The 12212-nt window shown below is 43.4% G+C and overlaps 1 protein-coding gene across 1 annotated transcript in view; it reads right to left on the bottom strand.

Annotated features, from left to right (window-relative positions):
* Positions 1–1960: 1960 nt before the first annotated feature.
* Positions 1961–12212, bottom strand: part of LOC122918326 (Fc receptor-like protein 2) — a 60719-nt gene continuing 50467 nt past the window's right edge. Inside the window, exons 10-13 of the mRNA XM_044266642.1 lie at positions 5204–5231; positions 3980–4098; positions 2284–2315; positions 1961–2196 (exon numbers count right to left, since the gene is read on the bottom strand). Coding sequence (XP_044122577.1) covers positions 2071–2196; positions 2284–2315; positions 3980–4098; positions 5204–5231 — 305 coding nt within the window. The 3' untranslated portion in view covers positions 1961–2070. The remainder of the gene's footprint in view (positions 2197–2283; positions 2316–3979; positions 4099–5203; positions 5232–12212) is intronic.

Genomic DNA, 12212 nt, shown 5'->3' on the forward strand with positions numbered 1-12212 from the left:
TGGTGTGGAGGGAAAAATGTGTTCCTCAGGACAGGAGAACACTGGGGAGTGAAGGAGATGTTTGGGATCTTGATTGTGGTGGTTTCTTATTTTCTTGGTTTCTTATCTGCCAAAACGTGAAATGGTATACTTCAGATCTATGTGATTTATTGTGTTTAAATTGTCCTTCCAGACATTTGTAAATAAATAAATAAATAGAATGTAAAGAAAGAAATTATAGTCATGTCTTAAATCTTGAGGTCTTAAATGTTACCTTCCTGACCAGCTGGAAACATGATGTCCTCTTGGATATTTTCCCAACTCTTCCTTAGCCTCTCCCTTGCTGCTGATGGGTGCTGTTTGCCCCGTTGGAGGACCTGGATACGGAATTCTGGGAAGAGGGTCTGCACCCCATCAGAACTGTTCTGAGCGCCAGAGAGCCCCTTGCTGTCCCCATCTTTCGCTGGCATCATGGACCTTGCCCATGTGAGAGGCTGCCATCCTGGTGTCTGACATGCCCTCCTGCAGAATGACTCTTACTGGCTCTGGGATGCTGCCTTGATGCCATCTCTCTCCCTTGGGGACTTTGCCTTTTGTCCCCACTCTTTCAGACGGGTTTCCCACAGCTGGGACCTTGTGGCATGTCCCTCTCCCCGCTATATGGCTCTATTCTTCCTGGAACCCAAATAGCCAAAGTTGGGAGGCATTTGAGGCCAAATTTAAGCATAGACACAGATTACACCTGGATTTTTTGCTGTCTCTAAAGGCCAGGTGTACATTCTGGAGAGCATTTTGTACCTGTTAATATGGAACCAAGACATAGAAGTCACTCTTTCATAACAAAAATATATATTCCCTCTTTAGGAAGGACAACACTCCCTCACCCCTGCAGCCAATTAGCTTGCCAGTCAAACTCATGAGGCTAAGATTAAAACCTCAAATTGGATTAAGCTTTTCTGTATGTTACACTTCCCCTTACCCAGGATTCTGACACCCAAGGGGAAAGGAATAATCTTTGAAACACACTTTTTTCTTTTGATCTTGCTATTCCAAAGGTTTGCAAAGCCTTGCTGTGTTATTTACTTGAAGTCTTAAACAGGGCAGGTGTAAAATCAACATTGTCCGTGGCGTGTATCAGCCAAAGCACACCGGTCCCCAGTGGGCGCACCAGCTGGCCACGCCTATCGTTTTTACAGCGATCGAAAGTTCCGTCTCACCCCAGGTGACAAATCTCTTATTCACGTGAATAAAAGTCACTCCAAGCAACTCTGCCGCTTTTCTGGAGACGTAGGAACAGATGGCCTGCTTTTTAAATGCTTTCTCCTGTGGTGGACACTCAGCTCTTGAATTATTTGGGAGTCGGTGGGCAATGGGAGGGGTCTGTCCCGTGGGCCCACTGACTGCCTGCGTTGCTCCCTCCACTGCTGGCTCGGGCCACGTGGGCTCCCAGAGACACGAGGCTTTGCCATCTGAGTCCTGGGAGTCACCGGCTCTCCTGGGCCTCCAGGGTTGGTGCTGATCCCTGGAGCCTCCAAACAGTGGGTGCTGAACAACCAAACCGTGGAGCTTGACTTCCCCAGATATGGGGGAGTTTGATCTGGGGGAGAGGAAGACTCGTGAAGGCCCCCAATTCTGAGCAGATTGGTGTGTGTCCTGTATCTATATTCATCCTCTTCATTAGTATCATCATCACCAGTCACTTACCACCTGTCCATCTAGAAGAGGAAACAAAGTGTTTCAATTGTTCATGCAGAAATGATGCGGTCAAAGCTTTCCGCACTCAGAGCACATGGTAGTGACAGCACTCTTGTGATCCTGGCTAGACCACTTGCCCTTCCTCCTTGTTCCATGGGCATGGGAGGGGAAGGCCCACCTGCCCGCTTTCATGTGTCTCTACTGTGTAGAAATGCAGTGTTTACCGAAATGCTGCCCATTCTGTTCCCAGAGAACACGCAGACTCAGGCGCGGGGCGGGGGGGGGGGCGGGGACCTTCACCCAGTCTGCTGGATGGAAGGAGAAGCATGCTTGTGGAGAACAGGGGGAAGGTATCAGATGCTCCCAGGGTCTTCAAGGGATGCTCTGGGTAGGGGGCTAGTGGTCCAGAGCTGATGGTGCACATGGGAGATTCTCATAGTTTTCTGCAGGATCTTCATGGGCCTGCCCTGCAGTGTCTTCTGGTTGTGCCTTCTTCAGCTCCGAATAGATGACTGCAGGTTCCTGGTGGAAATCCCACAAACAATGAGCTCCTAAGCACAGGTGAGGGGAGGAGAGCTCTGCGAGAGGGAGGCGGAAAGCGTGACCCACCTCATTCTTCTGATGTGTCCTTGGTGAACGTGCTGTTGGATGGGAAGAGGGAAGACAGCATTAGTCTGTGGGCGACATATTCCAACTTACAACCCACTCACAATGCATTTTGAAATCTCCCTTCCGCAACTGGGCTCTTGATGGTTTGCTCTGTGGGGTTCTTCCACCCCCACACACTGATAAAGCCTTTCCCCTGCCCACCAAATGCCCAGAGTGACTCTCCTGATGATTTCCTTGGCTCTCCCCTGCTCATCGCCCCAGCCAAGCGGTCCCCCTGCTCCCATCCAGCCCCCGTTCAGGGCCTCTGTGTGTGCACTGATTGGGAGAAAGTGGAACACAGGCTTTGCTTCATGCGGGGATAGTGGTGGAGGCCAGAGAGGGGGTTGGCATTCTAAGACTACACAACAAATTCCCAACAAAGATCTGCAGTGAAGCAGTAAGAAAATTCAGTGTGTGTGTTTCTTCTCTTTCCAAGGGTCCTCTGGATCTCTTTCATTCATTTATTAGTAAGTATTCAGTAAACAATGACCTTCTATTAAGCTACAAGGACAGAGAAACAACAAACAAACTCAGTCCATGTACCCAAGGAGCCTATAATTTTTAAGAGGAACAATGGATGTGTAGACGTATGCAACAAGTAGGATGGGCACCAGATGGAAATACGTAATGAGCTGTTGTTGCCAGAAGCTAACCCATCCTCCCAGGCTTGGACACAGGGAGGGCTGGGGGGACGTTTCATGGAGGCACCTGAACTACGTCTTGACATGTGATCAGGGGTCACTGGGTAAACTAGGTGGGAGAAGGGCATTTCAGGCCGATGAGACACATGATCACCAGAGCATGCAACAGCCCAGTGTGAGCAGGAAGATGGGGAGGGTCAGCTTGGCTGGAGTAAGGCCAGAGCTCTGGGAGGGGGCCGAAGAGTAGGGGGAAGCGAAGGTCCAGCTTTGGAAGGAAGGGCATCGAGGCCGTGAATCCAAGCCCAGGTGTGATAGGCAGGGCCTCTCAGAGGGATCGTGCTGGAAACCATGTCTGGGGGCCAGAGGAGGAAGCGATTAGAAATAAGACTGTCTGGGAGAATTATGATTGTCTACGCATTAGGTTATGTGAGGTAGACACTAGCAATTAGCAGTCATGCATTCTTTTAAAACGATATTTGAAGAGACCCATAGTTTCCTAAGCACCACACTGGGTGCTACTGGTAAGTTCGTGGAAACACTAGTGTCTGTCCTCAGAGAGTCTGTGGGGTCCAGTGGCAGTGCACAAGGGTCCAAGGGAAGGGACACAGACATAGGGTGGCAGTGTGGGAGCAGATGATGCCTTCCTTCCGTGGCCCACTCATACTTGAGAGGCCTGGTCAGAGGCCCCTCGTGGATCCCCTCACACAGGCTGCCCCATCTCCCCTGGTCTGGAAGAGCTCTCACCTGGATTTCCCTTTGTTTTCTGGATGCTCCAGATCTGGGAATACACCAGGTTGTCATCTCCAGGATTCACTGTGGGAGAGGAGATGATAGCTCGCTCCAGCCAAGAGCCCACGTTCTAGACTCTTCTAAGCTACTAAGTTCATCTTCTGTCTCAGATACGGTGCCAGGAGTGTCATTTTCAAGTTGAGTGTGACTCAGTCTTGGGAAGTTGCTCAATCTCCCCTCCCACCTTGGTTCATCCCTGGGGCCCTGGGCTACTTAGGAAGTCTCACCATTGCTGTACACTGGCTGCGGCTCCATCACGGCTGGTGGCTCAGAGTGGGGGGGCTTGTGGCGGTCTGTGGAGCAGGGTCCAGACCAGGAAGGCTCCTGATGCTCCTTGGGACTGTAACTGGGACAGACAGGGAGAGACACAGGGCGAGCAGGATTTGTGGATCACACCGAATCTCAGGAAGACCAGTGTCCAGGAGGATCCCAGTGTGGTCCCTGTGAACAGGCTGGTTCTGTTGGTTAAGAGTCAGACTCTTGATTTTGGTGTCGGTCATAATCTTAGGGTCTTGAAATTGAGCCTTGTGTCAGGCTCCATGCTCAGTGTGGAACCTGCTTGGGATTCTCTCTCTGATCATTCCCTCCTTCTCCCTCTGCCCTCTCCCTGCTCATGCTCACTCACGCTCTCTCTCTCTCTCTCTCTCTCAAATAATAAATAAATAAAATATTCTTTAAAATATCATGACTTCCTACCCTGGGTCTGCATGACTCTCTCAAGAGAACTCAGAAGGTGTGTGCGGCGCGACGTGCGGCTCGAGACAGCGTGACAGTGAGGGTCGACTGACACAAAGTCAGTGGGCCAAAGTGCAGAGTCTCAAGGTCTTTTTGGTAAACAGTTAGATCTGCCCAACTTCTTATTGTTCTCAAACACTTAAATGTTTAAACACTGATACACAAAGACTTTCTCACCCCCCCTGGAACGAGACCTTCATCTTTTTTAAAAGGTCCCTTTTAATATTCCAGCTTATATCACAATCATTTACCTTTCCTGTAAGATACCTTGACGGATCTCTGGGAAAAGAGTGTTTTTCCCCCCCACTTCTGTTTCCTTCTGCAGTCAATACTGTGAATTGAACATTGCCAGAATTTAATAATTATGTCCCGAATGAGTGTGTGGTGAAGGAATGAGGTCTGAGGTGGGGGCCCTGTGACAGAGGACGCCACTAGGGTGGGCATGGTCAACTCTCCACCAGGGCACATCTTAAGGAGTAGAGTGACAAGGAGAGCAAGTGACATGAGTCCTGGGTATGCCGAGGTCTGAGTGAGTATTATTCAAATATATGGTTGGAAGTGGCTTTCTGAATCACATTTTTGGATTTTGTAAGAATTTAAAATGTTAATAGGAAATCCAGTCAAATATTTTTTAAGGTACATATAACCCTGTGGCCCTGTCTTGTGGGTATGAATAGATCATGACAATGTTCTCAGCATACGAAACGAGACCTCACCTGGGTGTTCCAGTAGCAGGAAGTCTTCCTGAAAAACAGAACATCAGTGATCGTGAGTGAGCTGTGTAGGTAGTGGGCTCCACATCAGAATGCCCTTTCCAGGAAATCAGATTCATTTTAGGTCTCAGCCACGGCAGATCTTAGAGAACATCAGGCTCTACCCTGCCAATGGCATATTACTGATGAGGAAGGTGGGGTCTGGAAAGATGGTTGCCCAGAATCATACTTATTCAGTCAGTAAAAGCAGCATGCACTCTAAGGAGGTGTGGCCGAGTAGTACAAGAGAGACAACTTAGTACTTCACTTTGGGCCCAGTGCTTTCTCTCTTCCTCTTCTCTGCTCTGGCTGAAGCCCCAGGAGATGAAGACCAGAGACAGAGTTCCTACACCTTGTGAATAAATAGGGCTCCCATAACCAGCTCAGACATATCTGTACCTGTGGTCCTTGCAAACCCAATCAGCTGGGTACATACTGTTTTCTCCATACCCCTGCTCCCCTTCTCTTTCATCTGTCTGATTCCAACTGATCTTTCCTCCACCAGGGCTTTCCTTGGGGCCAGCGAGCTCTGAAGTGACCTATCTACACATACATGGAAACCTGCAGTATTGCAATCACCATACTGGATGGCAATTATCTATTTGTAGGTTTCCCTACAACTCTCTCCATCATGAAAGAGGGTGTTACTTGAGGCTGCAACCTCGTCTCAATTATTTTTATTTTCCCAGTGGCTAGAATGTTGACAATATTCAGTAAAGTTTGGTTCAGCAACTGAATGAATAAAGTATATGCTTTGAGGACTAAAAAAGGGGGGGCACGTTGACAATTGTATAATAGGTGATTACAGGTAAACCTAATCTGGAAGGCTCCTTAATCAGCCTTGGAAATATGACAGTTTTCCATCATCAGTGAGACAGTGAAATCCTTTTGGCCTGCCCCAATGCAGGACCTAGAGCCCACTCCTGACCATTGCCTATTTAACTGTGGCTCTGCATCTGTCTCACTGGGCTTAGACACCACGGATTATTACCACAAGTAAACATTCTCATCAAAAATGATTGATATCTGCAAACCATGAATTAAACTAGAGTTGTGTGACAGCTCCTTAGAGAAATTGTGATTCGTATCAGTCAACAGCCACTGTCCTCCCTTGTGGGTGGGTGAGCTAAGTCCCAGGATGTGTCTGCAAGTCCATTTATCTCTTCATTTGCAAAAGACAGAATAGACCCAGAAGATGGCTATTTACATGACACAGGTTAACATCACTGAAGAGGTATGGGTTGGTCTAGGACTAAGCAGTTTACATGGATACCACCAAAATGGTAAAGAGTATTGTTGTGACCACGAAGAAACTGGGGCTTGGAGAGTTTAATTTGCCTGCCAGATATCAAGTATCTGGAAAATTACATTACTGGAATTTTCATCCAGGCAGTTCAGTCACAGAGTTAATAGAGTTACCACTCTCTTTGGTAATGGGTTGGATACACTCAGCCTAAAGGAGCAGACAGAATTCTCTTTTCAAAAAAAAAAATGGAGTAAATACTTAGCAGTACAATTGCTGGGTCATAGGGTAGAACAAAACTGAGGGTTTTAGAGGGGAAGGTGGTGGGGGTGTTAGTCCTGTGGTGGGTATAAAGGAGGGCATGTGTTTCTTGTAGTACTGTGTGTTCTACACAAACAGTGAATTGTGGAACACTACATCAAAAACTAATGATGTACTGTATGGTCCCTAACATAACATAATTTAAAAAAAAAAGAAAGAAAAAAAAAGTGGAAAGGGCTGAGCTCCTCCATGAGCAGGCTGATGGGTAATGAGAAGGAGGTTGGCAAGACTGTGAGATGAGGAAGTCAGATACCCTCTGACTGGTAGACTGTTGGAATTTCTTACTGAGTTTGCTGTTTAAAACAAGACTTCCTCTAGATCGAGAGGTCAGAACCTCTTGGGTTTCTGTTCTCATGGATCCATAAAATGATCGTTGCTAATCTTGACTTCCCTGTGCCGGTTGCTGTATGGCTGAACAATCTATTTTTTGACCATTATTAACTTCAATGGCAAGGTCTTAATGTCTGCACTTCCAGTATGTTTTTAATTAGTAAGTGACTCAAATACAGGTGATAAAACAGAAAAGTAGTTTTGGAAATAGGGGATGTGACCAGCCTTCCATAAGTCACAAAGGTACAGTGGAGAGAGTATGGAGTCAAAGGTTAGGAAGAACCCCAAGTAAGCCCCAACTCTGACTCTTAATAGATACAAAAGTTTGGAAAGATAACTTATGAAATATCTCCATTTTTTCATCTCTAATATGGCGATAATAATATTGACTGAATTGAACTGAGATGTAGTTATTGAATAACTGGGAGTAGAAAAACTACAAAACCACATAAAATAGGCTTTAAATGAGTGATATATTTTATGATGAGTACCATAAAGCTTAGTGCTCTTATTCCTTTCATATATATTTTTAAAAATGATACGTAGACTTAATTTACATGTAATGTTATTTAAGAAAATACTAAATAGCTTTAAAATATCAGTCATACGATTCTCAAGGTTCTAGCCAGGCTTGAAAAAGGCATGGAAGATATTAGAGAAACCCTCTTGGGAGACATAAAAGCCCTTTCTGGAGAAATAAAAAAACTAAAATCTAATCAAGTTGAAATTAAAAAAGCTATTAAGGAGGTGCAATAAAAAATGGAGACTCTCACTGCTAGGATAAATGAGGCAGAAGAAAGAATTAGGAATATAGAAGACCAAATGACAGAGAAGAAAGAAGCTGAGTAAAAGAGGGACAAACAGCTACTGGACTACGAGGGGAGAATTCCAGAGATAAGTGACACCATAAGACAAAGCAACATTAGAATAATTGGGATTCCTGAAGAAGAAGAAAGAGAGAGGGGAGCACGAGGTATATTGGAGAGAATTATTGGAGAGCATTTCCCTAATATGGTAAAGGGAACAAGCATCAAAATCCAGGAGATGCAGAGAACCCCCCTCAAAATCAACAAGAATAGGTCCACACCCCATCACCTAATAGTAAAATTTACAAGTCTTAGTGACAAAGAGAAAATCCTGAAAGCAGCCCGGGAAAAGAAATCTGTAACATACAATGGTAAGAATATTAGATTGGCAGCAGACTTATCCACAGAGACCTGACAGGCCAGAAAGAGCTGGCATTATATATTCAGAGCACTAAACGAGAAAAACATGCAGCCAAGAATACTATATCCAGCTAGGCTGTCATTGAAAATAGAAGGAGAGATAAAAAGCTTCCAGGACAAACAAAAACTGAAAGAATTTGCAAACACCAAACCAGCTCTACAGGAAATATTGAAAGGGGTCCTCTAAGCAAAGAGAGGCCCTAAAAATAGTAGATCAGAAAGGAACAGAGACAATATACAGTAAAAGTCACCTTACAGGCAATACAATGGCACTTAATTAATATCTCTCAATAGTTACCCTGAATGTTAATGGACTAAATGCCCCAATCAAAACACACAGGGTATCAGAATGAATAAAAAAACAAAACCCATCCATATGTTGCCTAAAAGAAACTCATTTTAGACCCGAAGACACCTCCAGATTTAAAGTGAGGGGGTGGAAAAGAATTTACCATGCTAATGGACATCAGAAGAAAGCAGGAGTGGCAATCCTTATATCAGATCAATTAGATTTTAAGCCAAAGACTATAATAAGAGATGAGGAAGGACACTATGTCATACTCAAAGGATCTGTCCAACAAGAAGATCTAACAATTTTAAATATCTATGCCCCTAACGTGGGAGCAGCCAACTGTATAAACCAATTAATGACAAAATCAAAGAAATACATAAACAATAATATAATAATAGTAGGGGACTTTAACACTCCCCTCACTGAAAAGGACAGATCATCCAAGCAAAAGATCAACAAGGAAATAAAGGCCTTAAATGACACACTGGATCAGATGGACATCACAGATATATTCAGAACATTTCCTCCCAAAGCAACAGAATACACATTCTTCTCCAGTGCACATGGAACATCCTGGGTCCTAAATCAGGTCTCAACTGGTATCAAAAGATTGGGATCATTCCCTGCATATTTTCAGACCACAATGCTCTGAAGCTAGAACTCAATCACAAGAGGATATTTGGAAAGAACCCAAATACATGGAGACTAAACAGCATCCTTTTAAAGAATGAATGTCTAAACCAGGAAATTAAAGAAGAATTGAAAAAATTCATGGAAACAAATGATAATGAAAACACAACAGTTCAAAATCTGTGGGACACAGCAAAGGCAGTCCTGAGAGGAAAATATATAGCGGTACAAGCCTTTCTCAAGAAACAAGAAAGGTCTCAAGTACATAACCTAACCCTACACCTAAAGGAGCTGGAGAAAGAACAAGAAAGAAACCCTAAACCCAGCAGGAGAAGAGAAATCATAAATATCAGAGCAGAAATCAATGAAATAGAAACAAAAAAACAATAGAGCAAATCAACGAAACTAGGAGCTGGTTCTTTGAAAGAATTAATAAGATTGATAAACCCCTGGCCAGACTTATCAAAAAGAAAAGAGAAAGGATCAGGACCCAAATAAATAAAATCATGAATGAAAGAGGAGAGATCACAACTAACACCAAAGAAATACAAACAATTATAAGAACATACTATGAGCAACACTATGCAAAGAAATTTGACAATCTGGAAGAAATGGATGCATTCCTTGAGACATATAAACTACCACAACTGAACCAGGAAGAAATAGAAAACCTGAACAGACCTATAACCAGTAAGGAGATTGAAACAGTCATCAAAAATCTCCAAACAAACAAAAGCCCAGGGCCAGACGGCTTCCCAGGGGAATTCTACCAAACATTTAAAGAAGAACTAATTCCTATTCTCCTGAAACTGTTCCAAAAAATAGAAATGGAAGGAAAACTTCCAAACTCATTTTATGAGGCCAGCATCACCTTGATCCCCAAACCAGACAAGGATCCCATCAAAAAAGAGAACTACAGACCAATATCCTTGATGAACTCAGATGTGAAAATTCTCACCAAAATACTAGCCAATAGGATTCAACAGTACATTAAAAGGATTATTCACCATGACCAAGGGGGATTTATTCCAGGGCTGCAAGGTTGGTTCAACATCCACAAATCAATCAATGTGATTCAATACCTTAATAAAGGAAAGAACAAGAACCATATGATACTCTCATTAGATGCTGAAAAAGCATTTGACAAAGTACAGCATCCCTTCCTGATCAAAACTCTTCAAAGTGTAGGGATAGAGGGCACATACCTCAATATTATCAAAGCCATCTATGAAAAACCCACCGCAAATATCATCCTCAATGGAGAAAAACTGAAAGCTTTTCTGCTAAGGTCAGGAACATGGCAGGGATGTCCATTATCACCACTGCTGTTCAACATAGTACTAGAAGTCCTAGCCTCAGCAATCAGACAACAAAAGGAAATTAAAGGCATTCAAATCGGCAAAGAAGAAGTCAAACTATCACTCTTCACAGATGATATGATACTATATGTGGGTTCAAAAGACTTTTGGGTTCAAAAGACTCCACTCCAAAACTGCTAGAGCTTGTACAGGAATTCAGTAAAGTGTCAGGATATAAGATCAATGCACAGAAATCAGTTGCATTTCTCTACACCAAAAACAAGACAGAAGAAAGAGAAATTAAGGAGTCAATCCCATTTGTAATTGCACCCAAAACTATAAGATACCTAGGAATAAACCTATCCAAAGAGGCTAAGAATCTATACTCAGAAAAGTATAAAGTACTCATGAAAGAAATTGAGGAAGACACAAAAACATGGAAAAATGTTCCATGCTCCTGGATTGGAAGAATAAATATTTTGAAAATGTCTATGCTACCTAAAGCAATCTATACATTTAATGCAATTCCTATCAAAATACCATCCATTTTTTTTCAACAAAATGGAACAAATAATCCTAAAATTTATATGGAACCAGAAAATACCTCAAATAGCCAAAGGAATATTGGAAAATAAAGCCAAAGTTGGTGGCATCACAATTCCAGACTTCAAGCTCTATTACAAAGCTGTCATCATCAAGACAGCATGGTACTGGCACAAAAACAGACACATAGATCAATGGAACAGAATAGAGAGCCCAGAAATAGACCATCAACTCTATGGTCAACTAATCTTTGATAAAGCAGGAAAGAATGTCCAACGGAAAAAAGACAGCCTCTTCAACAAATGGTGCCACATGCAGAAAAATGAAATTGGATCATTTCCTTATGCTGCACATGAAAATAGACCCCAAATGGATGAAGGACCTCAATGTGAGAAAGGAATCCATCAAAATCCTTGAGGAGAACACAGGCAGCAACCTCTTCGACCTCAGTCGCAGCAACATCTTCCTAGGAACATTGCCAAAGGCAAGGGAAGCAAGGGCAAAAATGAACTATTGTGATTTCATCAAGATCAAAAGCTTTTGCACAGCAAAGGAAACAGTTAACAAAACCAAAAGACAACTGACAGAATGGGAGAAGATATTTGCAAATGACATATCAGATAAAGGGCTAGTGTCCAAAAATATAAAGAAGTTATCAAACTCAACACCCAAAGAACAAATAATCCATTCAAGAAATGGGCAGAGGACATGAACAGACATTTCTGCAAAGAAGACATTCAGGTGGCCAACAGACACATGAAAAAGTACTCCACATCACTCAGCATCAGGGAAATACAAATCAAAACCACAATGAGATATCACCTGACAACAGTCAGAATAGCTAAAATTAACAAGTCAGGAAATGACAGATGCTGGTGAGGATGCAGAGAAAGGGGAACCCTCCTACACTGTTGGTGGGAATGCAAGCTGGTGCGACCACTCTGGAAAACAGCATGGAGGTTCCTTAAAATGTTGAAGATAGAACTGCCCTATGATCCAGCAATTGCACTACTGGGTGTTTACCCTAAAGATACAAACGTAGTGATCCTAAGGGGCATGTGCACCCAAATGTTTATAGCAGCAATGTCTA

Source organism: Neovison vison, chromosome 10, assembly GCF_020171115.1.
Source record: "Neovison vison isolate M4711 chromosome 10, ASM_NN_V1, whole genome shotgun sequence".
Classification (NCBI taxonomy): Eukaryota; Metazoa; Chordata; class Mammalia; order Carnivora; family Mustelidae; genus Neogale; species Neogale vison.